Here is a 27,876-nt window from a genome sequence, read left to right on the forward strand (position 1 = left end):
GCCAGATTCAGAAGGAGCAATAGATTGTTCAAATGGAATGTTTGAAGAAAATGACCTGTAAATAGTGATTTTTGTAAGGTAAAGAAAATAAAAGGTAACGATAGAAATAGCAATAGTAAGCATTTGAATTTAATTTTTGAATTATTCTATCAAGAAATAAATTTGGGTTGGTATTTACTTTTCAGGGGAGCAGACGTCCATATTATTTGGCATTCGTGACAGGGCATCATTGTATCCTGGTGGCGGCATCATTTTTTCATAATGAGAATCTGGAGTTTGTGGAGTAGTGTAGGGTGGTAGGTGAGGATGCATTGAGACCGGGCTCGAAGGCATTGACATTGAAACCGACAAAGATGTAGCATCAAACCCGGGCATAGGATTTGTGTAGAATGAGTGGTGGGGAATTGTCATTGCACCTGTTGCTGCTGCTGCCACTGAGATTGCCTCAGACGACAGATAGTCCCAGGTGTCTTGGGGTCCAAATAAGTCCTCAACTTGGAAATTATTTGGTTCATTGGTGCATTTGTTGAGCTGCTCAACTGCCAGACCAACATCTGCTCCATTTATTGAATGAAATTCGTGGTGATGTGGCATGCTGTCTATATGATCGATTTCTGGAGACATTGGGTACTGAACAGGGGTCTGTGTGGCCTGGGGTTGACTTATTATTGGGGCTTGTTTATTACGCTGGATCAATTGATGACGAAACCAGAGACGCCATGACATATTTTCTAGTCGAGGGCCGTTCTCTAGTGAATCTTTAACCCGAGTGCACATGCGCCAGGTTTTTGTAAGGTCACTGTTATCGGATTCGAGTACCTCAAGTGGTGAGTTTGAATTGCTGCTGGTTATCTTAAGTTTAAGAGGGGCCATGACAGCATAGGATATAATATCAAAGAGAAAGGGGGAGTGGTGAAAATAAATAAGAAAGAGAAAGAGAAAGAAAGAAAAGCCAATTGTTCACAAATCAACAAAAAATATCGTACTTTGGACTCCCTCCATTTAAAGCCAGTTCATCTCCCAAACCTTCCTTCTTTTTTTTTTTTTTATTATTATTGCTCCTCACAGCAAGGCGGCTTTTTATTTTTATTTTTATTTTTATTTTTATTTATTTTTTCACTATATATTATATTATTATTTTTTTATTGAAATTACACGTGGGTTTTTGTTGATGATGTTAATGGAATATAAGCCAATAAAAAAATAGGGCTAGTTAATGAATAGTATCTAATAAATAAAATTGGATAATAATAATAATAATAATAATAATAATAATATTTGATTAAAATATACAAAATGAGATAACGTTTCCTAAAAGTCAAAGGTTTCACGGTGAGTGTCCCAGTCATGCTTCAAGGCTGTGTTCCAAACGGTACGCATAAAGTCATCGGTACCACAAGTGTGGACATAGACATGGCTGTGATCACGACCTCTTTGCTTCTCTTCATCTTCAATCATCTGCATGTAACCAGGGATGTCTGGGCGAGTGCCATAGAAAACATCAGAGCCAGGGTAACCTTCCAGAAGGTTCTCGCCTGATTTCTGGCGGGTTACATGAATGAAGACAGTGAGAGAAATGGGGAGAATTGCAGACTTGCATTTCTCGTTCCAGTAGGCAAGCATGTCCATAAAAGAAGTGTATTCCTCTAATGGAATTTGTCCAAAAAAGAAATAAAGATAATCAATAAAAAAATCATTCGATACAAAAAAGGGGGAAATATTCAGAAAATTATCTTTAAGTTAAAAAATAAAAAGTAAAAACCTTACCGGAGACACGAACGCACCAAATGAAGTAGATGTGTTCAGTTGTAACAGTTTTGACACCTGCTGCACGACGCTCCACACAGTCCTTGATGAGAGTCATAGCAGGGGTGGCACCAATACCAAGAGCATAACAAGCAATGACCTTGTGATCACGGTAATCGAGCTTTGTACCATAAGGACCATCGACCTTGACCGCAAAGTCGTCGCCAGCGGCAGCAGCACGAAGAATTCTGCGGGTGTAGTTACCAAGACCCTTGATGTGTACAGTGGCAAGGATAGATTCTTCAGAATTTGGGGCCGAAACACCGGGAGCTCTGCGACGGAGCTGTGCAAGCTGGGATACACCTTCGGGGGTGTTAATGTCGAAATTCAACAGACTGTCCTCACTGTGACCCTTTTCGTTCTTCTTCTCGCCAGACATAACACGTTCTTCAATTTCCTTGGAGTTGGTAGAGGCAACATCGGACTTCTTGCCACGGAAAATCTCGGAAATGGTGAAGGGACGCCAGTTGGAAGCGAAAGCGAATTGCCACCACTTGTTGGCCTTGCTGGCAATAGCAAAGAAACCGTACTGACCAGGGGCAAAGTTGTTGAAGCCATTCTGCTCGAACAAGACACGGAGGATACCTTCCTGGGTAGCAGTCTGAGCAACAGTCTCGTCGACGCGGATAGGGGTCGACTTGACGAACCAGGAGCGGTAGGAACGAACGGCGCGATCAAGAAGCCAGAAGATGATACAGGGAATGAAGTAAAGGAAACAGGTGGTTTCGTGCCAGCAGGCAAAGGCGGTACCGATGATGAAACCAAAGATATGGCTGTAATAGAAGACCTCAAAGTGGTTACGACGAACGTATTCAAAGGAAGTAAGGTACATCAACAGGTAACCAAGAGTACTGATGGTACCGGTGGTGTACTCGGTGTTACGGAAAAGAGAATCAGCAACGACGTGAGTTCTTTGGTAACCGGCAATACTAAAAGGAATAACGATAGACAAATGGAAGTGTTAATAAAATAAAAAATAAAACGTTTAGATCAAGATCAAATATCTTACATTCTCCAGACAACGTGAAGCACATATTCAGCGAGACCAAGACGACCCAACCAGCGATGGAAGGGAATCAAGGATTCATATGTGAGACCGGACATGTGGGTGATAATGTTGTTGCGAGTACCGAAGATGATGGCAAAATCCCAGTTAACCATGGCAATGAAGGCAAGACGACGGTCCATAAGACCAACGGCGGGCAGAACCCAGCCAGCATCAGTGTAAACAAAGGGAGCCCACAAAGACCAGAGGACATTTACGACACAGAGAATGAAGACACCGACGATGTGCTTGGCAGCAATAAGGTTGGTTACGAAGGGAATTCTGACGAGGAAGTCGCATTTTTTGTAAAGGCTGGTGCCTGGCATCACAAAAGGCTGTCTGTCGATGCCTTTGATACGTTGCTGTCTGAGCCAGTAGGAGTACAGGCGCGTTGCCTGGAACCATATACAGTAGAGGGTGAACAGACCCCAGCAAAGGATTGCGTATGAGTAACCACAGGAGTGGAAACTTGACAGTCTGATTCTAAACATTGGTAGATAGACTTTGCTTCTTCTTCTTCTTTAGTGTTGGTGTGTTTTCCTTTTTTCTTTTTTTTTTGCTTCAGTAATAAATCAAGTGATTGGTCGATTCTTTCTATTCTTTTCTTTCTTTAGTTAATTTAAAATTAATAAATTACTAAAATATATATATAGATATATATAAAAGATAGAGAAAGAGAGGAGGTATAAAATAAGGGTTTAAAGAAAAGGAATATATTAAAGTAGAGGATAAAGTGGTGAGTTGATGTATTTTCCACAGCGAGTATTAGCAGTTTAAATATGTATGTCGCAAAAAAAAATATTAAAAAAAAAAAACAAAACAAAATTTGATAGCGCTGTAGTCAACAGGGTGGCCAATGACATCTGAGATTGAGTTATCTGATGGGGCCGTGGTTATCAGATTTTTGAGGTGGACCCCCGAAGATTATACAAGGCCGTAAAGGGAAATGAATATCCGAATAAAACTACGATCTCATCTATATTACACAGCACAATTTTTCGCCTACATTTCTCTTTCCGTTTCCTTGGCTGTATTCATCTCACATAGTTTGTACTCATTTCTGCTGGCTCACAATACGATGAATCATTTGACAAGATCTTGATCAATTGAATGTGTAGTGTAGTATACAGTTAATGTAATTACAATTATTATTGGCTGTTTTTTATTTGCATGATTATTTTCTTGGTTTATTGTTTTCCAAAGAGGTTTAACAGATTCACATGAAGCTAATTTTTTTCTATAGGATTTTTTTTTTAAAAAAAAAAAAAAAACTCTGTATTTGGGTTGATTCTAATCTCTATTTGATTCGACAGAATGGCCTGAGTTATTACCAGGTTTTTTCTTTTTTTTTCTTTCTCTTTGTTATACTTGGCTGTTGTTACCCTGCCTAGACACAGGATGGTTACGCTGAGTTATCAGATCAGTGGATTGATATCCGACAAGGCCAATCAGTTACCAACCTTCTCCACCAAACCCCTCTCCGATCAAGAACCTCTCCGCAATACACATACTACTTTTTTTTTTTTACTTATTCATTTCAAAGGGGAGAGGATCAAGTACGCACAATGCTATTGTCGTATAATGTCCGATTATCTGTTTTTGGTATATTTATTAAACAGGGATCACCATTTATTATTTTACTTTTTAAAGCTGTGTGGTTCTGGATCTTGACCGGATTTGGAAAGATCTGATAACATTGTGTACATTAAGATAATCAATCAACCCTAAAATAATATAAAATATATAAAAAAAAATTGCTAGGCAACTAAATGTAGTATGAATAATCGGCTTTGTTCTAAATTTCCCCCCTCTCTTTCTTCTTCTTGTACGCCTTTCAAATATATATTTTTATTGCAAGTGTTCCTTCCTTTCTAGATAATATTAAATAACAATAATCGAATCAAAAAAAATCAAAAACATCAGGATATATTCCTTCCAATCTGCACAGTAAATATAATATAACATACTAATAAAAAGGTTCATTTAACGCCAAAGTACAACCTATTTCCCGTGTTTAATTCCGTATTGGGCAAAAAAGAGAAATCATAGAAGAACACAAAAGCTCAAGCTTTTTTATATTTTATTATTATTTTATATTTTTTTTTTCAGTTTAGCCAGTGTGATTGTAGTAACTACTTTCACTCAATCGGTAAAGAAAGGTGTTACACCTTTTGCCGTAAAGAGATCATCTTACGGTGAAAATATTTTGACGGCATCGTTCCAACTGCTTCGATACTAGCACTAATCCGCGGTAGTTCGTGGCGGCGACAACTGCAAACCAAATATTAATAATAATATTTTATATACATTAAATAAAAAATAAAGAATACCCACAAATATACGATCAGACCTTAATCATTCATTAATATTACTATACCAAATGATAAAAAGGATTAGAAATCGTCAATGCGATGCAATTCATTAATTATGGACAGTATCGCTTAACTGGAATTCTATACATGAATTATGTATTAAGTCTGTCCTCCATTTGAGATACTGTTTGTATTTGCATTTGTATTTGTATTTGTATCAAATATATGATGATTTTTTTTATATATATCATTTTAGTATTAAATTTCTAACACAGGCTGTGGCGCTATCAAAGGTACAAAATAGCAACAGAAACAACAAGAAAAAAAAATACGAAAAAAATATGGAGGAGGTGGCCAGGACAACAATCTAAAAGATCAAGTTAAAGTAGCGCTTTTTAAAATGGAATATAATAGTAAAAATTATAATCTATATAGATCAATATTCTTATTCTTATTACTATGTTCAGATTTTCCTTCAATTTTCGTTGGATACTTAATCTACTGCTTATACCGATATTCAGTAAGACGCTTAGTATCAGCTCAACAAAAAAATTCATTAATCTTCCTATCTCCTTCTCCTCCTTTTTCTATCTTTGTTTTTCTCTATCTTTTTTTTCTGTTTTTTTTTTGGTTTTGTTTGCTTTCTTTCCTCTTTATTACTTCTTTCCTTTTCGCCTCCTGTGTCAGTGTGTCATTTTGTGTATTGTTTTGTGTGCTCTTGTGTATATATATATATATATATATATTATATATAGCTAAATTGTGTTTATTTAGCTCTATTTGGTAAGATCAATGGACCCCTCTCTCTCTCCTTTTTCTTTCTCTATATAGTGAATAATAAAAATACTAAAAAAAAAAATACTTTAACTTTACTAGATAAAGACCATAAATGATTTTTCCGCACATTGTTTTGCAAGCTTGTAGAAGTAATAAGGATAATAGGAATAGCAGCACCATCTACGCTTGTTGTACAGAGGGAAAAGTGGGAAACTCGGTCTTGAAAAAACAAAAAAAAATATAGCAAACCTTGTTAATTGAATATTGGGGTTCATTTTCCCTTAAGACCCAAACTCCGAGTATTTTTTTTTGATAATGAAAACAACAACAATAATTAATAATAATTAATAATCCTTTTGTCATATTTTATTTTTCAATATCTTTATTGTCGATATTTGTTCATAAAAAGGCGGAGTGAGCTGGGGAATAGTGGCGGTTTATCAGATCTTTCTTGGATCATGAATTGAGCTCAAATTTGAATCTTTATTGTTTAGATATTAAATTCATAATCTTGATCTACAAAGAGGATCTATAAAGAAGGTACATAGTATACTATTATAAGTCTGTGTAAGTCTGTGTGAGTGTGTGTGAGTATGGGATACTATTATTATTATTTTTTTATTATTATTTAAAAAAAGAGTCTCCATAATAAGGCAGATTTATTTGGCAGTGGACAATGATATTATTATTTTTCCGGTTTAGTTTCATCTTGAAAGGATAGTATGACCAACAGCTTCTTGTACCAGTTATCCGGATCTTAATTCCTATAAAATCTATAGCAACACTGTTTTGTGATCCTTATCTAAAATCGTGGCGTGTCTTTATTTTATTTTTATTTTTATTTTTATTTTGCTAGTGTGAGCACTAATATTATACTCTCTTCACAATAGCAATCAGATTTCCTTATAATTGTATATTTACAATTTACATATATTATTCATATCGATTGTACTCTTTAGCCCACTTGAGAGTTGGTCACTTGCTCTACTCTCTACTCATATTTATGTCACAAGCTAACATTGTGCGTGTATTCAAGAGCTTATTTTTTATTATCTAAAAAAGATCTTGATGATATGTATTTGCTATTCAATAAGAAATCTACCCCTTTTTTCTATTAAGAAATGGTGATGATAATGATGATATGTGGTTAATAAAGTCAAGTAATGTGTTTTGAAAGTCTAAATTATTCTTCTGTTTCCGATAAGTTTGTAACCTCGAGTACTTCTTCCAATGCCTTCTTGGGCGTGTTCTTCTTCTTGTTCTTCTTCTTGTTCTTGTTCTTCTTGGCCTTTGGCGCAGATTCAATCGCAGCCTCCTCAAGAGCGCGCTTTTCTCCGGATTTTCGTACAAAGCATGCAACAAAGAAACCATTGGTCAAGTCCTCAGCTGGGATAGTTCTTACTACAGCATCTGCACGACCTAGAGCGGACAATCAGAGAGCAAACGCGTTAGTTCATCAAGTTTATACAACGATCGTTAGAGAAATAAAATAAAAGAAAATAAAATATAATAAAAAATAAAAAGATCAAGATAACATATCAAGGTTTATACTTCAACTTGTTTATAGTCTGTACCTGTGTTTCCATCCATTTCCTCCGGGATGCCTCGTCTCTCCCAGGTTGGCAAAACTGTGTCTCGCGAAGCAAGCTCAAACTCGGGATTACTCTCCAGTACTTCTTTCACGACGCGTTCGTTTTCCTGGGCATGGATAGAGCACGTAGAATAGACTACTCTCTTTGCCTTTGGGACTGTGAAATCATGTGATATGCATTTTCATTACATTTATCCCGGTATTTTAGTACAGGGTCTCTTTTTTATATATATATTTTATTTGCCTTTTCTAGGTATCCTGATTTAACCTTAAAAAAATAAAATAATAAAACCTCCCCTCACCCTCCCACCATCAATCACCAGGTGACTTACATTTGAGTGCATGTTGAATAATAGATGTCTGAAATTCGGATAAATTAGTTAATCTATCTTCGCGGCTCTGTTCAGCTGCCTCGTTATCTTCTTGCTCATCTTCATCGTCAACTAGATGATCCAATCTACTGATGATTCCTGAGCCAGAACAAGAGGGATCTAGCAATAGGTACTCGACCTAACAGAAATGTAGTACAAATGAAGTTCAATAACCATTCCACTTCATTCGATTTCATTTCAATTCGTTCTATCGAAGCATTGTATTATTGCTTTAGAAAAAAAAAACATTGTTATTTTCGATGGGTTACTCACATTTGCAAACTTGGGATCTTTCGGATCAGTTTCCAAAAACGATCCATGCACAGGCGTGATATCTACACAAAAGTACAAAAATAGACAAAAAAGAAAAAATTAAAAAGATCAATTTAAAGATCAACAAGATATATATTATTTCATTTAACTAATAAAGTACAACGATCAAAAATAATAATAAAAAAAAAATTCAAAGATTAAAAAAGAAAATAGGGAAATAATAATAATAATAATAAATAAAACTTACTTTTGCAACCGGCCTTTGTTGTGAGTCGTTTCAAGAGATCTAAGCGACGAGAATCTAAATCAAAGGCCCAGATCTGACCAGTGTTCTTCATCAATGCAGACAAATGGGACGTCTTGTTTCCTGGGGCAGCACATGCATCAATAGCGTGAGCACCAGGCGTGGCCTGACATACATGAGCAGGAAAACAAGAAGCCTTGTCCTTTAGGTGCGGAAAAAAATTGAATTAAAAGTTTTGAACTTTTGCCAAGCCAAGCCAACATTAATATTATTATAATAATATTTACTTGAAGAATAATCTGGCCAGAAACATAAAGAGGATGTATGTGTAAATCTGTCTTGGGCGACATAACCAGTAAGTCATTCAGATGAAGATCTCTACAAAAGGTCTTTGGTCTGATAATAATAACAATAATACAAAAGTTCATTAAAAAAATTTAACTTGATCAGAGCACCCAAGTACAGCAGGAATAATAAATTTCCAAAAAAGAATATCTATTTTTCTTGTGTTACTTACTCCAATGTGCGTAAGTCATCAGGAGTATCAATGTACGTATAACCTTCCTTTTCGAACGCTTTAATTGCCTTTTCCATTGTTGTCTTGTGTGTATTAACGCGGGCATAGCGAGGAATATGAACTGAGATTATAGAATTTAGAGAATTTAGAGAATGTCATGCCACATTTACTTTATCTTAGATCTTTGATCAATCTGATAATACATAAATCACATATTTTGTGCTGCACACACCTGCATCCTTGACCTTTTGGCTCACAAGATCCGCATTAGTAGATGCCTTGCGTTTAATCTTGATCTTTGCCAATTCAGCCTTGAGCCGTGCTTGGTGTTTCTGAACACATTTCTTTAACGGGACTGTAATTGGCACAGGAATACCACGTTTGGTAAACAGGAGATCGTGTATCAATACAAGAGCAAGTGTTGGTGTCAACTACAGCAAATATTATTATGATTATTAGTATTAGTATTAGTATTAGTATTATTAGTATTATTAAGATTCCTTCTAATTTATATTATTCAAACTTTGTGTATTATTTTTCTTAATTTTTTTATATTAGTACCTTTTTCTCAAGTTTCAATATATCTGATGCCTCAATAATCTCATTTAGCACCTGTTTGTCTAAAATTGGAGTTAAGAATTAGAAGAAGAGTTTTTTTTTTCAAGATAATAAAATAATTATTGTTGTGATCGATCTACACAATGTGTACATAAATTATTCTACTAACATTTTAGAGTCTCGCACACAAGAGCGTACATCTTTTTCTTGTCTCGAACTTTAGGATCGCCGATCACCAGGCCCTTGATGGTACCCTGATGAAGACCAAGTTTCTCGAGAATCGTCGCTGCGTGCTTATAGAATTCCATTACAATCGAGTACAAATCAATGAGAAAGAAAAACTGAAAATGGAATCCAAGCAAAGAATCGTGACTCGTTTTTTGTGTGAAAGCTCTCCTTTCTCTCTCACTTTCTCACACACGCACTATCATTTTTTTTTAGGTTGCATTTGCCTACGTGAATTTTTTTTTTAAAAAAAATTAAAAATTAAAAATTAAAATAAATAATAATAATATATTATAATAACTGCGAAAGCGTGGTTCATTATAGTCATCTCTGTTCACCTATCATCATGGCCGCCGTAAGTCATTCGAATCAATACAATACTAACCACTCAAAGGCTTAATATAAATTATAAATATAATAGTTATATTCTTACTCTTATTATTATTATTATTATTATTATTATTAAAAAGCTAACGCCTTGGTTTCTTTAGTTTGTTCCTGTGAACCCCAAGCCTTTCCTCAATGAGTTGACTGGCAAGACTGTTCTTGTAAAGCTTAAGTGGGGTGGAGAGTACAAGGGATATCTTATCTCTGTTGATGCCTACATGAATCTTCAGGTAACTTTTATTTATTTATTTATTTATTTATGAAATGAGAATAAATAAATAAAAAGATCGTGATTATAGAAACTAATCTAATTGTGTACATCATTCTAGCTTGCAAACACTGAAGAATTCCAGGATGGCGTCTCTGTAGGAATCTTAGGCGAAGTTCTCATCAGGTAATAATAACAATATGGTTTGCTCTGGTGTGTGCGTGTTTTTTCTTAAACCATTTTTCTTTTTGAATTTATTTGTAGATGCAACAATGTGCTGTACATCAGTGGTGTGGAAGAAGATGCACCAATGGAGTAAACAAGTCATAAATTTGAATACTGTGAAGATTACCCTATCAGTTTTCACTCAGTGTGTGTATGTGTGTTTGTATGTGCTGTACGACAATAAGAAATCCATCACTCTGGATGCATTGGTTGTGTAATCTATCCTGCAAAAGTTTTGACGGTAGCAACTGTGTAAATAATAGAAGAAGAGAAAATATGAATGAATATTGAGACGATTTGATAAAACGCTATGGATCTAAGTTTTACTAAGAATGTAGAGGCGTGGAAAAGAAATGGTAATACATAATGTTTTGCGTAGACATAAGAATAAGTGTGAATTAAGGGTGTGTATGGGTGGGTGGATAATTATGATATAAAATAAGGTACTACTAGAATGTGTGATCCTGAGGCATGTATCGAGCCATGAAAACCGAGAATTTTACACGAAGAGATGTCGGTACAAGGCAAATTGAGTTTTTTTCGTGAGGTGTACCAAGTCTCCATGTACGGATCTGAGACATTTGGTGCTGGACACCAAGGACACCACTCTCTACCATGATTTCATAAAGACACACTTGCCAGTCTCCACCAGTGAGAACCCAATTGTCAACATCAATGTCTTCTTTTGCCATCTCACGCAACCTGTGCAAGGTGGGGCGGGATATCGACTTTAGCACGTTGTAGGCCAAAAGGAGTCGATCCATTGGCTGGGCCTCACATTTGCCTTGCATGCGATGCTCAATAGCTCCAAGCAATTTATGCCAGCCTGATCCAGATAGTAAGCGCATCATCAATGATCGAGAAGGCCTTTCTGGGATATCATACCCCGCAAACTGAGGGGGTGACAACATATTTCGATAGCGTGCCATTTCTTCATCAATGATTTTTACAAAATTATCCACAGCTTGCCATTTGGTTGCAAAATCTGGTCCACGCTCAATGTCGACTCGGCTCAAGAGTGGGATGTGGGGTGGGGTATTGTGGGCGTGGTTAGGACCAAGCGCTCTACAAGAGTGTTCCTGAAATTTAGTGAGCGATTTCTGTAGCGGGGTGTTTGGACTTGGTTGAAGATAAAGAACAAATGATCGTCTTGCTTCTCGAAGACGGTGAGGAGCAGGTGCGGCGCTGGCTTCTGAAACAAGAAATGGATCGAGTTTGAACTCGGTAAAACCTCCAACTTCAGCTCCAGTAATCCCGGCTACAATGGTTGTTGTGGTTGCTGTGGTGCTAATGGTGCTTGCCATGCAATCTGTTGCACTTGCTGAAGATCGGGTGTCTGGGGATGCCGGTCGTGCCATGATGAGTGTGACAAGTGGCTAATGGTAAATTTGAAAATAAAAAATAAAAAATAAAAATAAAAATAAAAGTTCAATATTGTTACTATTGTTGTTATTATTATTATTCAAAGCAGAGGAAAATAGGAAAACAAGATGTACATTGAATAAATTACGTTACATAAAGAGATCTATTCCAAAAACATATATGTATATTATATATATATATAATGATCTACTAATAGCTAAAGAATTTTTTTTTAATACTACCCACGAGGTAGCGGACAATTAATGCTTTGAAGGGCACCATATCACGGCGTTAAAGAAGCATTCTGATCATTAAACAGGCTCGCCTCTCGAGAGTGAAATGATAGACTGGCTAACCAGTTGATATATTATGATCTGACGTATGTGGGGTAGTGTATTTTATCAACTGTAAGATATATATATATTTGCCTTGTCCTACTAATGAAATGAATAAGAGCAATATGAAAATAATATCTAGTTAATAAAAGTAGAAATTATCTTGTAAGACAAAAACCATTAATACGGTACACAACTTATCTAAAGAGTAGAATTAACGAGTACTATTTTATGTACATAAATAAATATGCTAAATACTATTGGGACAAATATGCTATACTCATCGCATTCAAGCATTTGTCTAATATTTCACATATTGTTTTTTTTTACCATTGATGTTGAAATTATTATTTTGGTATTTACAAAGTATCATGTTTATTTCAAACGATCTATCATATGTTGATAGTCGATCATTCAATTTTGGGTTCTTTTTACAGAGAATAGTTACAGGGGATAAAGCTAAAAGTATGAAAAAGTATTACACAGTGTCGATGTACTATTTAGTCCTCTTTCAAGGTGACAGCTTCCTTATTAAAGGTATTGGCGGCATCAGTACCAGTAGTACCGATCTGGGCAACATAGGCTCTGGTCTTGGAGTAAGCATCACTCACACCTTCGGCAGCCATGTTCTGAGTACGTTCAAGCTTTGTCTTGAGGAGCTGCTCGCCACGGTTAAAATGGTGGTCAAGAACGTCCTTGTTGCTCATGTACAAACGGGGGAAGATAAATGCAGAGATGATAAAGGTCAGGATAATAGTCATAGTAGAGATGTAAGCAGAGGCAGTCCAGGTCAAGTAAAAGATGGCGAGCCACTTGAGACTTCTCTTGCTGTCCTCGATCAGAATGATCTTACTCAAGCCACGGATAATGGTCTCGGCCAGATCGACCATCAGGGTACTAAAATGGTGGACTCGGCTGCGGTTCATAGAAGTCAGGTTGTCATCATTAATCACATTGCTGTAGGGGTGAGAAGTCTTGCCATCGTAAAACACTTTCTGGCCTTGTACCATGGTGGTTACATATGCAAAGTTAATCGCTATTGCCAGAGTCAGTATACCGGCCGAGATTTGCAAAAGGGAGTAGTGGCGGGTGACAACGATACTGCTAACCAACAAGGCAAGAATTACGCCGGAACGGGTAGGATTGTCCCACTTGAGGATGGTCCAAATCTCACGTTCGATATTGCTCACAACTTCATTGCGGTTGTTGTCAGTGGATGTGTTATTAAGTCTGTTGTGGGTACCACGGGAGCTACGGTTCATGTTCAAATCGTGGTTCTTGTTTACGTTCAAGTCATTGTTCATGTTCATATCATGGTTCATGTTCAAGTCATGGTTCATGTTCAAGTCATGGTTCATGTTCAAGTCATGGTTCATGTTCAAGTCATGGTTCATGTTCAAGTCATGGTTCATGTTCAAGTCATGGTTCTTCTTCATTTCATGGTTCATGCCGATATCGCGGTTCAAGATGTTTTCGTGCGTATTGGTGCCATAAGGAGCTCCCTGGTGTGTGGGCTGGGTGTTACGAATGCCTATCAAATGCATCAGTATGTGGGATGGAAACAGAATTATATGTATACATATATAATATCGTATGATTATATGATATCTTATTTTGTTTACTCACGAGTATTGTGGGTTCTGTCTTGCTCAGAGCTAAAAGGGTTCATGCCATCCTTACGAGTGCGTTCCCCCATGGGCTCATTGAATACCATGTCGGCCTTGGTTGTGTTTGGATAAGGGTTGGCAGTGTTGGCGATTCCATGGGAAGGTACAGATGGAGGACTTGCTCTACGCTGGTCGTTGGAGAAGATTGATGTTGGTTGTGTTGCAGTAGGGCTCACACCCTTAAGAGAATGGTCTTCGGGGGGAGTAAGAGGTCTGGGGAGTCTGTTTTCATATGCGGACATGATGTTGAATGTACAAGAGGATGAAGTGTATTGAATTGCATTTGAATTGGTCTCGAGAAGCGAGTATTTAAGCATTTTGATTTTTGATACCTTTTCGAAGCCTGTCATCATCATGATATCAATAAGCCGATGCGTACGCTTGGATAGGGCTCACCATAGTCTAACCGTCATCATTTCACTTCCCGGCTTACTTTCTTGTCACTTCTCTCCGATTCAATCCTATACAAATTAGGATCACTCTGTCTTTCGTCATGCTGTCTAGACTTGATTGATTATCATGTCAGATTGGCCAATTGACGTCAATACTCGAATTGACAGTTTTGGTAGAGTCAATTGGCAAAATATTGCATTGAAACTGTTTTATAAACCGTTCGGTTTGTTATATAAAGGTCAAAGGGCATGCCTGTCTAATAAACTGCAGTAAGACAGCTTTACATGTAATGGATCTAGAGAGAAAGCGAAGAAGAAGAAGAAAAAAGAGTAAACTGTGATCAGACCATCCTCTTTTGAGAAATGAGAATTGAGTAACCATTGTTGGCTATTATAGGCTATGTCTTAACCGCTTGTAGGAATTTGATTTATCCAGGCTTTTATGAATTCCAAGCCTTTCCTTTTGCGACAATACGCACAAAAAGCAATTCAATAATATCAAGCGAACGTCAGGATGAACCTCTCTTTAATGTTCCTTTATGGAGTAGATACTGTAGCTTAACTGTATTCCAACTTTATATTTCAAAAAGGAACATATATCAATATGAGAATTTGAGATTGAAATGAAATAAGTACGTTCATGTGAACATATTTCTTGGTTTGATGCTAGAAATCATACCGTCTTGGTCCGAGCCGAGAGTATTTGAAGGTAGCATAGGCTGGGTTGGTTAAAGCAAAGGCTCGATAATCGAGGTGGCTTCTTTTCATCATTTTAGTCTTCGTATTGCTATTTATTTATTTACCAGATACCTTATGCAACTTAATGCTTACAATTTAAAGAGTTTATAAAAAGGCTCGGTACATTAATAATTATATAGCCATAATACGCACATATACATACACATATAAATATACATATTAAAGAATAATAGACTAATTTAATGGCAATTAATTCCAAAAGGTCCTTTTGGGTATCCAAGTCTATTATGATATATAAATTTAACCATCTTATCCAAGAGATTAATTATTAGTCCTTAACAAAATGCAGACTTTCAAATAAACAATATGGATATTGCGACTAATTATTTTGAGTTTGCATTTTTGTTTCGGGTAGCTTATACTTGTTTAGTACGTTTTATATTATATAAAGAAGTCTTTATAAATAACAGAACTTTCTACCAACTAGCTTACTTTTTATTTTATTTTATTTTTATTGCATTATTTCTTCCTTTAATCAAATCATACCCATACATCTGTTCACTGTTCGTTGTTTTAGATATATATATATATATATATATAATGATATGACAATATTTTATCTAATAGCATTTTTTTTTGAAATAGTACATTAGCACAGGAGAAATGCAGGCACTCAAAAGCAATGTCTTTTTTTTAAAAAAAAAAAATCGGTGACGGTTAGTATTTTCCCACGGCCTCAGTTTACCAAATTAATTTATTTCTTTATTCATTATGCAACCATTTTTTGACGCTCATTCCAAAGAAGTAGATTTTTATAAGGTGCTAGGGTGTGTGTCGACTTCTACAGTAAGTTTCTTTATGTTGCTGATTGTGTGTCATTCAAGACTCATTCAAGTGATTAGGGTAGAATGAACAAATTCGAGTAGAGTATCGACGACTGGCACTCATGTACCACCCTGATAAATTATCAATACACGATTCAAAAGACGCAGAAGACATTGCCTGTTAGTAGATATAGTACTGTCCATAAGCACACACAAAAATGTATATAAATATGGTAATATGTTAATGTATCATTAAATAGATAAATACAAGGAAATAAAGGCTGCATATGATGTGGTCGGAGACCCTGTAAAGAGAGCAATATACGATCGATGGCAGCAAAGTGAGCTTCAGATTCCATTTTCAGATTTTGCTCAGTTGAATTCCCATGGTCAGGTAAGCTTATAATACACACATACACGCATACATGCAATTCATCAGTCAAGATATCCTGACTTTATTCATTCTCCTTATCTTTCTTCTCCTATTAGGTTGTTCATTGGCAAACACTTCCGGCCAAGCGTACACTTACCACAAAAGAAAATCTCGGGGCTCAAGATGTAGATGAAAGAAGGCCTTTTGTAGGAGAAACTTCTTCCTCAATTCAAATCAATCCAGTATCTTTCTGGGCAAAGGACGATATATACTCTAAATTTAGGGATTATCGCATCTAATTTGACCAAATAAACCAACATTTCAAAAACACTTTATTGGTTTGGTATCCGTATTTTTATTATTATTATTTTATTATTTTATTACCTCTTTGTCTATCTTGAGACAAAAAGGAACGGGTTTATTCATCGCCCTCGTCCTCGCTATCTGTAACATCCTGGTTGAGATCTCTCAACCTCTTCCTGTACTTCTTGATATCAAGATCTTGTTCACCTAATAAATTAAACAGGTAAAATTAAACCAAAAAGATACTAGTAATCTTTACCAGTAAAACTCTTACCCATGCACACCAAAAGATCCTCTTGCTCTTTCTCGACTGTTTCACTCTTTAGCTTCTCAGTAGCCAGGTTATCCTCAAGTTTGGACACTTTTTCTTTAAGTGAAGCTTCTTCAGATTTCTAATGCGTGATACACGTATCATATCATCAATTATACATATATATATCAACGAAAAAGAAATAGTATCAAGTTAAAAATAATAATTTCCAACGTATCTTTTTTTTTTTACTATACCATAGTATTCAAAGCCATTGTAAGCTCAGAAACTTTTTCTTCAAGACTCTTGATATCTGAAGCTTGCTTTTCTATTGTAAGTTTATATGCGCTCACAATCTCATTTGAAACTGTCGAGCCTTCTGCTGCTGCTGATGCTACACAACATTTTAAAGTGTCACCACAGGATCCATAATTTGTACACACACACATGAAACTTACCATAGGATTTTCTTGGCACAAAGCTAGCTGGCTTCCTCTTAATAGATCTTTGAACATTCTCTGTAAAAAAAAACGTCATTTCAGCCATTATTGGATGATAATACTTTTCGTAAAGGGAAAGTATTACTGTATCTATATTTATTTTCTCTCTCTCTTCCTCCCTTTGTATATGCGTGTATTACCATATGTATCCTTGTAGAACTCTACAAACGAACTTTCGAGGAATAAGAATGGAAGCGAACTTGTACTGTTTGCGAGTGATTCTTCTTCCGCTGAAATTTGAAGGTACTGTGGCGAGTTCTTCACAGCAGGACTGTCACGAAGACGTGACATATGGCTATTAAACTGGTCCACACGACTAGATATGATGGCTTGGAGATTCTCTCTATCAACATCCAGCATAAATGATTTAAGATACTTATACTTGCTTCTATTGGACCACCCAATAAAATAATATATATATTGTATACCTGCTCAAAGGAGTGTTTGGGTCACTATTAAAGTCATAAGTAATACCCAGCAAAAAAGAAACGAGTCCTTGTACAATAGGGTCATTCGCTGGTGATTGCACTTCTTGGATTAGCTACATTACAATAGTAGGGATGTCAGTATTTAGACAGTCAACTGTGATAGGAGACCTACAAACTGGACATGTGTGCTTTCCGACAGAAATAGGCTCACTGACTCTGGACTATTATAAAGCCATGTACACAACAAGCACAAATAAGCAATAGGTATCCGTGGATTTGTGGCAGGGTTCTTGGTAGACATGAGTAACTGGGCAACAATATGATGCAACAGAGGAACAGGCTCTTCACCTACAAATATAAATATATAAGCTTAAGTCGCAAGTTTATTTCCATATCCTCGAACCTACCATTGGCTTCTTCTCCAAACATGACACTCCCAGCAATCTTTTTGGCAGTTTCATTGTCTTTGATTATTTGAGACAATATGGCACATGCAAACCACACCTTGTAAGGATCTGTAAAAGACAGTTCCCAATCATCAATCACACCCAGTAGAAAAGATCCAGCCGAGTATCCTTTTTCTGCACAATATTAAAAGAAACATTAGCACAAAATGTCTTGGGCGAAAAATAATAGAATCTACAAGATGTACATGAACATGTGGGTATGTGGATTGACATGCCTGTAAGTTGTTGTCCTGTAGCATTTCCTGGGGGAGCCTTCATAGTAGATGCCAAGATTATCTGAGCATCTTTATTTCTTTCTACACAAGCAAATACTGCATAAGCAGCAGCAGCTCTGCTAGCATAGCTATACTTGTTGCTAGGATCAGACATTGTGGCAATAGCAATCAAAGAAACTGTTGCAGGACGTGGCTGATCTGGTGTAGCATGAGTATCAATCTTTCCATCGATCATTTTAGGGGGAGTTGCAACAGCAATTTTCGAGAACAAATCCTGGTTGACTGGATTGGCACGGATGACATATGCAATCGAATACAAAGCTTCGGTACGAACAATGGAGGGTGCATTGGAGCATATACCCAATTGAACGATAGGTAATAAAATCCCGCTTTGGGCCATCACCTTTTGGTTCATGGGTGTGTTTGTACCGTCGGGCTCAGCCAAGACCCGGATGAGCTCAAGTACCAGCACTGTGTTGGCCACTTTTTGAGGAGGCCAGTCTTCATAAGAAAACGGAACATGATCAGCATCGCTGTCTCCTACATAACCAAGTAGTCCAGGGATTTGCTGAATACAGCTTGTCTCACGGAAGTACACCTGTGGTTTGTTGATAAGAGTCTGATCTGGTCAACACACCTGTTTAACTCCATGTGCATACCTGATCGGAAACATTATAACGAAGCAGGTTGTGCATCAATGTCAAACTGTCTTGAACGACAATATCACCCGAAATACCCTCTTGCTCCTCAATCACAACCAAAAGTTTCTCAAAGGTTGCTTGGAATGTAACCAACTTTTGGATCTCGGTGTTGTTACGAGTAAGTGCAATTAATAACAATAAACTCTCTGTGGTAAACAAGATCCATCTTCAGTTGATTAATATTTTTCTTCTTAAAAAAAGCAATGTAGAAATTTTTGTATTAAATATATCATTACCATTGCGGATAATATCTCTCTTGTCATCCAAAAGATCCACGAGACGAGTGATACCCATAGGACTTGTCAGGATACACTCTTGAATTCGCTTACTACGGTTTGTCAGGATGGTTGAGAGCAGTTTGATGGTGTTGAATCGAACATAAAAATCGTACTCCTCGAGAATATCGAGCAAGAGAGTTACATTTGTAGAGTCCTAATACATATATAAACATTTGCCCCATTAACTCATCACTGTTCAATGTGTGTATAAGATAGGCAAACAATAACACACATTACCTCAATAAAGTAGTCTGTGAAGCGATATCCCCTATCTTCTTTAACATCCTGTTCAAAATACATAATTTGTTAATACACATAGTTTTTTTTGTCTATATATATATTGCTCTATTCAAGTGTGTAATGGATAACCTACAGGATGGTCGACAGTGCACAGCACATTAATAGTTTCGAGAACAGATTTTGTGACATCTGCATCTCTGTAATCCGTGTGAAGTACTTTAATCAACCCAGGAAGACTCTTGTTGCCTACTTCCTGTTGTTTTGAATGTCAACAAGGTAATCACAGAAACATGACATGACTGACCTCTGGCCAATCTCGTACAAGGCCCTTTAAGCTAAGTACGCCAGCGCGTCGGTCCTCCAGAAGTGTCGCAGTCTCAAGACAGTCGGCTAGTTTCTCAATCGTCTCATCCGCTTCCTGAGGTTGTCCACGTTCACCTCGTATGGCTGCATAGCCTCTGCTAAAGAAGTCCATTTTTCAATAAAGAAAAAAAAATAGAATAAGGTAAAAAAAAACCTATTATTCAAAAAAAAATATAAAAAAAAAGTTCCCTTTTTTGTTCGATAAATGAAAAAAATAAAGGGGGGGGTTAAGGTAGGGCCAAAAGAATAAAGGGTAAAAAGCTTGGTTAGCCAATTATATTCAACACACATACACATAAGCCAATCAAAAAATAGTTTACAGAATAAAATTTGGTCTTTACAAAATGAACAATACACTACTATGCGTAGCTTATTTTTATTTTATTTTTTGGGTTCAAAAGAAAGATTTGATATCTTTCTTGTTTTATAGTTGAAATATAGAAAAGGCTACATTTTTTTATGCAATAAATAAAAGATGTCTAAGTGAAATGATGAGAAACGGAGAAATCAATGTGACATACAATAAAAGAGATAATAATAAAAAGAATATGGAAGTGTAAACCAAAGGTGGAAGGGTAATGATTTAGGGGCTATATATGAGAGTATTGGAACCTGGGATGAAAGAAAATGTTGCTGTTGAGTAATTTATCTGCGACCACCACGTCCGCCACCACGGCCTCCACCGTATCCTCCACCACGGCCTCCGCCGTATCCTCCACCGCCACCGTTGCGGTTTCCACCACCATAACCACCACCGTTACGGTTTCCACCACCGTATCCTCCACCACGGCCACCACCATAGCCACCGCCATAGCCACCTCCTCCACCACCGTTGCGCTGTTCACGCTCGGCAAGCTCGGGAAGGAAGCTAGGGGCCTCAAGAGTAATGTTGGGCTTCTGGGTCCATGCCTTGCCGGCAAGGCTAATGACACCATCGGTAATATCGACCTTCTTGGAAACAACATCAAATACGACACCAGTGGCATCCTTGGTCATACGCCATCCCTTGCAGTCATCGTAGGCAAGCTCGGGGAATTCACGGTTGAGGATGTTACGTACGTAACCAGCGTGGTTGATGGTGTGGTTGAGCTGGAAGAACAAAGTGGTCTGACCTTCCATAGAGGTGAGGAGGGAACGGTTGGCAATACCCTGGCCGTAGCCGGCCATGCAAGCGAGGGCAGCAGCGACAGCGTGTTCGGCACCGTGCTTCTCGATCAATTTCTGGGCAGACTCGGTGAAGTAAGGAATGACATCGGCCTTGACTTCATCGATAGACTTGAAAGCATCTTCAGTGGTAGCCTTGATGATGTCTTCAGGACGGGGAGCAGCCATAGACTCAAATTGGACACCAGTCTTCTTGGAGATGTATCCAAGGAGACCCTCTTCCATAGGCTTGTAGAAAGTGACACAGACACCTGAGCGACCTGCACGACCAGTACGACCAGAACGATGGACGTAACTCTCGGTATCCTTAGGAGGCTGACAGTTGATGACCAAATCGACCTGGGGAATATCAAGACCACGGGCGAGGACATCAGTACAGATAATGCACTTGTACTTGCCCTCACGGAAAGCCTTCATGGTTGCTTCTCTGGAAGCCTGTGCGATATCACCGTGGAGAACGGCAGAGTCGTTCTTGAGCTTCTCGTGGGTACCAAGCTCGTTAGCATCGGCTTTGGTGGCACAGAAGATGACGGTGAGACCACTCTTTCCATAGACGTTTACGACATCGCCGATAATATCAGCACGGGCCTGGTATGAGGAAGGCATGGCAATGTGACGGATGTTTGTGTTGGTTCTGTTCTTGGCGTTACCGATCAAATCGACACGGATGTAGTCCTGCTTCATGAAGCGCTGAATGGTCTCCATGACAGATTCGGGGACAGTAGCAGAGAACAAGAGGGTCTGGTAATCACGGGCAGTCTTCTGTTCCTTGATGTTTTCCAAAACCTTGAACATATCGTCCTGGAAACCACGGGCATCCAACCTAAAAGAATTGATATTTGCATAAATAACTTGCCCGAAAAAAAATCCCACAACAGCAGTAATTGCTTTTTACTTTTAATGACATCTATACTTACATCTCATCTGCCTCATCAAGAATGATGAAGGAAAGGTTGTGGAGCTTCATGTTTCCGAACTTGATGTGATCGAGGATACGACCAGGAGTACCGACAATGACATCGACACCATCTCTGAGGACAGAGGTCTGCTCGGGGTAAGGTACACCACCATAGACGGGGAGGGTCTTGAGTCTGTTTCCTGAGATGGACTCAAAGTCACCGCAAACCTGCTTTGCCAAATCACGGGTAGGGCACAAAACAAGAACACGGGGAGCACGACCGCGACGATCGTTGTTTTCCTTCTGCAGAGCAAGCTTCTCGATGACGGGAAGAGCGAAAGCAAGGGTCTTTCCGGTACCGGTACGGGCACGAGCAAGCATATCCTGGCCATCGTAAATGTTATCGAATGTAGCAGCCTGAATCTCGAAAAGAGACTTGATACCACGGGACTCGAGGTTCTTGATGGTACCCTCAGAGATACGGAAGCTAGAGAGACGCAAGTTGTCGGGGATCTCATCAGTCTCGCTGGGGGAAGTCTCTTCGATCTTGATCTCTTCCTTAGCAACTACTTTGCGCTTCTTTTGTTCAGGCTCTTCAGTGACGATGGGCTCAGCAACATTCTGGGTAACCTCTTCTTGGACATCCTTGAGTTCTTCCTCCTTACGCTTTCTGGACTTCTCTTCCTCCTTCTTGGCTCTGCGCTCTTCTTTGGAGGCCTTTTTCTCTTTCTTATCTACCTTTTCGGCTTTGACTACAATAAATAATAAGTGTGAGTATGATGTGCTTTAAACAACTTGTATAGGCTGGTATTCTTACCTTCAACATCTTTGGCTTGGTATGTGGATGGCATTATGATGAATGAGCACGATCTGAGAAAAGAGTGGAGGGAAGTAGGAAAGTTACTGAAGCTATTGGGCAAAGAAAAGTTTTATATAGAAATTTGGCCTTTTAGGGGACTTGCTTTTGTGACAAGGCCCGCTCTCTGTTCGGTTATCCAATCATAGGTCTCAAACCGGATTTTGTCTCAGACATTTTTGCACCCCATACATGCCGGCTGTCCACAGCAACTTGATCTTCAAAAGTAAAACCTTTTTCATGCTCACAGTTTTATCTGCTGGTTTTGCTGCTTACAAGTATACGACCAGATCTCTCTAGGTTTTTTTTTGATTGAGAAGTATATGGAAGACATCATTGAGCCAACGATTTATAAACTTCCTGCCTGATCTGTCTTTGCTTTAATCGCTCGTTAAGAGTGATAATATTTTGTTAGATCTTGCGCGCGCATCTTCAATCTGGAATTAGATCTAGCCTTTTAGTTTTAGAAATTTACTCCTTATTATTGTTTTCTAACTGGAATCGTGGTTGAAAAAGGATGTAGTACTATTGAGATCTCAACATTTTCGACATGGCGGGTGTTGGCTCATTTGCTTTTCACAATTTTTTTTCTAGCTTTTAATACCCGACAAATTCTCCAAAAATGTTCTTTACTGTTTGAGTCCTTTCATCAGTAATAATTCTTAACTGAAAGATAGAAAATCTTAAAATATAATATTTTTATTGATGTTTCGTAAACGTCTTTGTATGCATATTTTATCAGGTATAAAATAATTCAGAAATAGGAAGATTTATGTTTAATACTAGTAGAAATAGTAGGAGGTCTTTTATTACATCGTTTAATTCTTTGCACAATTTTTTTTTGTTCTTTAGGTATGAAACAAAAGAAGAAAAAAACTATTTTGTGACAAGCTGATTTGATGAACGAACGAAACACATATCCAATACACAACATTCAGGGCATGCAACTGTATATGTATATATGTGTGTGTCCGGTTGTTACTTTGTTCTATTTCTTGTCTCAGACGAACCAACCAATAAAATTTATATCCATCTATAATTCTATATAATTTTTTTTTGAAACATTCAATAAATGGTTCAAAAGGTATACTAGTTACTTTCGTTGCAATGAAAGCTTCAAGGCGAAAAGGTTTAATTTTAATTAGCTAGTTGATGATCAAGGTATCAAATAGGGGTGGTCAATTAACTACCACTTGAAAATTTAACTTTTAAAGATATATTATTGGCTACAATAGTGGTACCTTTTTTTTTCTTTTCTTCAAATAAACCACTAATACGTTTTCAGAGGGTGTTCTCAATTGACCATTCCTTATTATCCAACCTTGTGTTTTGATGGAATTCACCTTGAGAGGTTGCTATTTTACTAAAGCTTTTATCTGAAATATGATGCCCTTATTTAGGCCTTTAAGAGATCCTTCTAAATAACTTGGTATTTATTGACTCTACACCGATTCTTACTCTCAAATAATACAAATCAAATGCATTAAACAAATCGATAGCAAAACTATGTCCTGCTTCTCAAACTTGTTTAGGCTTTTTTTTTCTACATAACGAGTTTATTTATTCTAACCAATAGGAACCGAATACCAGATATTCATTAAAAGATAGTCACAGCAAATGGAAGACCAATTACATTGATCTATCACTGTAGTAAATGGCAGATTTTAGTAAATTAAAATCATTTACATCGAATACTATTTATGGGATTTCAGATTACTTTGCGTCTAATCCAATAGAATATTTTAAAAATAGTAACTTCTTACTTTTTTTATAACAAATTTGGAAAATATAATTCGTGAAATTTCAAACTATTTATGCATTTTATCCAATTAAATGCTTTATACAAGGTAAATCTATGCCTTTTTAGGTATCTCGATTGTCTACATGTACATTTTGATTCATCCAAAACATTTTCTAATTTGTCTCAATCTCAAGTAGGAACACTGTATCCTCTCGCTATAAGTATTTTTGAGATGGTCAGAAAACTATTTTTGTCTATAATGCGTGAATTTTGATAGACTGGTCACAAAGGCGATACGGCACACAGCAACACATATAAAAAATTAAAGTGTAGTGAAGATTTTATGGTATTGCCATATTTTTAATATATATATATATATATATATATAGGAGAGAAAGACTATCTTTCTGCGTATAATAAACCTTTGGTTAACACAAAACAAACACTAAGCGTTATTATTACTTTTGTCTACTATACATGCACTGACTTTCACTAGTCCTGAATAAATTTTTTCTTCTTATTTTTATATATGTAAGAATATACTTTCTAATAAATAATACAATACCATTAACATAGAATGCATATTACTCTTACGTAAAAAAACATCATATACTACTAATTCTTGATAAGTTCTGACCCGTTGGTTTTTTTCTAAACAAAAAAAAAGAAGAAAGAAAACCATCTAGTATAAGGTCTTCTCAACTCGCTCTAAAAAACTAATAGACCATCGTTTGGGCCCCTACTCTGTTTATTCTAGCCTCATTATTTCCATGAACTATAATATGCAACACTAATAATAATAAGGAGTAATAATAATTCTTTGAAGAAGTAAGGAGATAAGCAGCAAATATCAATAATGATAAGACTTTTTTTTAGAAATTATCTGCGTGTAGTAGACCGCACATTAAATGTCAGATAGACAAAGAGTATATTTACAGGTACAAGAAGCAATTGACCCAAGAGGAGAAAATTGAGATCGAAATCAACCATACCACACACACACAAATCAACAAGTCACCTAACACTTCCAAAAATAAATGCATGTTTAGGAGTGTGTTTTGTCACGACAATGTTACTGATATTCATATATTCTCTACCCAGTACATAGTTATAGCTTATTTAACTTTTCTTATTTTGGTATCGCATGCGTGAATCTCGCAAGCACACCGGCTACATTACGTACCAATAAACAAGAAGAAGGAAGATTCAAAAGTAAAGAGAAGAGGGCAACATGAAGTACTCCAACACACTTTGAAATTTTGAGCTCTTACTATCTCAATAATATGCGAGACTTACCAAGTAGCTCCAAGTTTATTTCATCTATATGCAAGTTCCCTTACCTACCAAGAATAGCTCTTGATTTTCCTCCTTTTTTTGTTGCTTCCTTTTGTTGCGACATTTTACGATATTCTTTGATTTTACACTTAATTTTTGAATCTACAAATAAACCAGTCTATTTCTCAAACACTAAAAGCTGAAACCTTGAATCCATCCCAAATATCTGGTACACTTTTGATAAACTATGCACGATATAAAGAATTTCTCAAAAGGTTTTCCAGCTGCATATTTATTTATTTGTTTTTCAATAAAGAGGCTTACACCTGTAGGTTAAGTCAAGTTGACAATTGATTTTTATATATTCTTATAGGAAGCTGTTCGCACTACAGTAGAATCGTCTTGGTTGTCTTACCAATTGAATTTCTGCGCGAATCAAATGGGTGAGGTAAAATTGGATGATATCAGAAAGAATAAATAAATATAAATATTGGCAGGTGAGCAAATGATGTACTAAGCAGTTTGAACCTTATTGACCAAATTCTTCATTTATTTATTTATATTACTTTGTGTTCCCACACCCAAAATGTGATTATTACTTTTAAGAAACAACAAACATCATGCCATTTCTTTCAAAGTCCAAGGAAGTTTACAATGGGCAGTATAGGGAACAACCCCAATTACCAAAGAAGGTATTCCCACAGAATATAGTTTTTTTTGTGTGCGTGTGTATCTGAAATGTATATATAAAGAAAAATTGGGGGTGTAAAGGGAACCCAATCCATTTTATAGATTTTGAAAGAGTTGTAATTCCTAAAGAATCAAAGCAATTGCTGTAATCAATATATATATATATATATATAGTTCTGACGGTGCCAAATTCCGGATTTTAAAACCCTGTGGGGCGGCTCTGACATTTTCAAATGACACTTTAGAAAGCGGCCGATTGTCGCTTTTTGTAAGCTCTATCGACGTTTTTTTTTTTTTTTTAGAAAAACCAATTGACACTGTAATAAAACGGTAATCCTATGAGGCCATCATTTTCTTGTGGGACACGACCTTTCTGTCCAACCAGATTAATCGATTCTGACCACCTCTCCTGTGCTCGGTGTCCTTTTCTAATCCTTCAGGGTAAAATAATGTGTCCAATAATTCATACAATTGATAGTGTCGTTAAAAGCTGTAATTTATTGCTCGCAAAAAAATATATAAGGACAAATCATGTCTCACATGGTTTTCCTGACATATTCTGTTCATCTTTCCTCCATGATACATCGAATAAATAGGCTGTATCTCCATGAAAATATATTTACAGTAGCTATAAATTATGCACAATATAGAGAAGACATACGTACATGTTTTGCCTATGAGCTTTGTCTTATTTAATAAGAAAAAAATAGCATAGCTCTTGCAAATTAAAAGTTGGACAAATTTTCCAGATTTTAAGAAAATCTTAATCTAAAAAATGCAACTTTGGGCCTGTTTCAGATGTCGATTGTTAAATATACCAACTTGCAGATGTCTCCATTTTTCTAGCGAGTTCAGAACATCTAACGAAAATATCTAGTATCTATTAATTCTAAGAAGAAAAGAACGTCTAAATACCACAACTTCTATGACATGACCGAAATAAAGATAATAATATGGGGACAATGATGAAATCAATCCAATTTATAAGGAGTTTGTATAGCAAGAGTGTCAAAACTAGTAATCTCTGTGATTATCCAAGATTGGGATATATTTTTTTTACATAGGAATGTAATATCAAAGTATGTCTCATATGTTGACTTGGTCTTAATTGTTTAACTTCGGCGAGTTTCCCAATACTCGTCCATAAATCGAGGCGGTATCAATTATAGCGTGGATAATTTTCATTGTAAACGAGATGTCTCTGACACAACGTTGTATTTGCTCCGCAAACGCGCTACTTTTCTTTTTATTTATTTCATTTCTACATCGATTTCCTGAGTAGCTTTGGAAGCAGAATAAAGCTTCAATTGCTATGC

General features: G+C 36.8%; 8 protein-coding genes across 8 annotated transcripts; 3 read left to right on the forward strand and 5 right to left on the reverse strand.

The window, feature by feature from the left end:
• Positions 1-1,064: 1,064 nt before the first annotated feature.
• Positions 1,065-3,586, reverse strand: PHYBLDRAFT_77767 (hypothetical protein). The gene is made up of 3 exons (XM_018443295.1): positions 2,816-3,586; positions 1,768-2,735; positions 1,065-1,646 (listed from the first exon to the last, which is right to left on the reverse strand). Exons 1-3 carry the CDS (start codon positions 3,340-3,342, stop codon positions 1,312-1,314), a joined length of 1,830 nt encoding a protein of 609 aa, XP_018293685.1. The 5' UTR covers positions 3,343-3,586; the 3' UTR covers positions 1,065-1,311.
• Positions 3,587-7,123: 3,537 nt separating this feature from the next.
• On the reverse strand, positions 7,124-9,849 carry PHYBLDRAFT_77768 (hypothetical protein; the record flags this gene model as incomplete). The annotated part of the gene is made up of 10 exons (XM_018443296.1): positions 9,664-9,849; positions 9,498-9,556; positions 9,169-9,367; positions 8,937-9,057; positions 8,707-8,815; positions 8,423-8,621; positions 8,176-8,237; positions 7,864-8,041; positions 7,515-7,688; positions 7,124-7,359 (listed from the first exon to the last, which is right to left on the reverse strand). Exons 1-10 carry the CDS (start codon positions 9,800-9,802, stop codon positions 7,124-7,126), a joined length of 1,476 nt encoding a protein of 491 aa, XP_018293686.1. The 5' UTR covers positions 9,803-9,849.
• A 216-nt stretch (positions 9,850-10,065) lies between these two features.
• Positions 10,066-10,633, forward strand: PHYBLDRAFT_155089 (hypothetical protein; the record flags this gene model as incomplete). The annotated part of the gene is made up of 4 exons (XM_018433382.1): positions 10,066-10,074; positions 10,211-10,336; positions 10,436-10,500; positions 10,579-10,633. 4 exons carry the CDS (start codon positions 10,066-10,068, stop codon positions 10,631-10,633), a joined length of 255 nt encoding a protein of 84 aa, XP_018293687.1.
• Positions 10,634-10,988: 355 nt separating this feature from the next.
• Positions 10,989-11,897, reverse strand: PHYBLDRAFT_64554 (hypothetical protein; the record flags this gene model as incomplete). Its single annotated transcript, XM_018441314.1, has 1 exon — positions 10,989-11,897. The coding sequence occupies one exon, from the start codon at positions 11,895-11,897 to the stop codon at positions 10,989-10,991; it is 909 nt and encodes a 302-aa protein (XP_018293688.1).
• Positions 11,898-12,590: 693 nt separating this feature from the next.
• On the reverse strand, positions 12,591-14,145 carry PHYBLDRAFT_186468 (hypothetical protein; the record flags this gene model as incomplete). Its single annotated transcript, XM_018439250.1, has 2 exons — positions 12,591-13,767; positions 13,863-14,145. The coding sequence occupies 2 exons, from the start codon at positions 14,143-14,145 to the stop codon at positions 12,737-12,739; spliced, it is 1,314 nt and encodes a 437-aa protein (XP_018293689.1). The 3' UTR covers positions 12,591-12,736.
• A 277-nt stretch (positions 14,146-14,422) lies between these two features.
• PHYBLDRAFT_166878 (hypothetical protein) lies at positions 14,423-14,922 on the forward strand (the record flags this gene model as incomplete). Its single annotated transcript, XM_018435510.1, has 2 exons — positions 14,423-14,565; positions 14,715-14,922. 2 exons carry the CDS (start codon positions 14,423-14,425, stop codon positions 14,920-14,922), a joined length of 351 nt encoding a protein of 116 aa, XP_018293690.1.
• Positions 14,923-15,765: 843 nt separating this feature from the next.
• On the forward strand, positions 15,766-16,490 carry PHYBLDRAFT_166879 (hypothetical protein; the record flags this gene model as incomplete). The annotated part of the gene is made up of 4 exons (XM_018435511.1): positions 15,766-15,840; positions 15,902-15,998; positions 16,079-16,212; positions 16,308-16,490. The coding sequence occupies 4 exons, from the start codon at positions 15,766-15,768 to the stop codon at positions 16,488-16,490; spliced, it is 489 nt and encodes a 162-aa protein (XP_018293691.1).
• Positions 16,491-18,995: 2,505 nt separating this feature from the next.
• On the reverse strand, positions 18,996-20,048 carry PHYBLDRAFT_111020 (hypothetical protein; the record flags this gene model as incomplete). Its single annotated transcript, XM_018428191.1, has 5 exons — positions 18,996-19,201; positions 19,292-19,487; positions 19,571-19,608; positions 19,703-19,826; positions 19,878-20,048. The coding sequence occupies 5 exons, from the start codon at positions 20,046-20,048 to the stop codon at positions 18,996-18,998; spliced, it is 735 nt and encodes a 244-aa protein (XP_018293692.1).
• Between the last annotated feature and the right edge of the window lie 7,828 nt (positions 20,049-27,876).

This window comes from Phycomyces blakesleeanus (genome assembly GCF_001638985.1).
Source record: "Phycomyces blakesleeanus NRRL 1555(-) unplaced genomic scaffold PHYBLscaffold_7, whole genome shotgun sequence".
In the NCBI taxonomy this organism is placed as follows: Eukaryota; Fungi; Mucoromycota; class Mucoromycetes; order Mucorales; family Phycomycetaceae; genus Phycomyces; species Phycomyces blakesleeanus.

Coding starts and splice junctions, on each gene's coding strand:
- PHYBLDRAFT_77767 (XM_018443295.1), bottom strand. CDS start 3,342: ATGTTTAGAATCAGACTGTCAAGTTTCCACTCCTGTGGTTACTCATAC. Junction 2,736..2,815: donor CTTCACGTTGTCTGGAGAAT/GTAAGATATTTG, acceptor TATTCCTTTTAG/TATTGCCGGTTACCAAAGAA. Junction 1,647..1,767: donor TTGGTGCGTTCGTGTCTCCG/GTAAGGTTTTTA, acceptor AAATTCCATTAG/AGGAATACACTTCTTTTATG.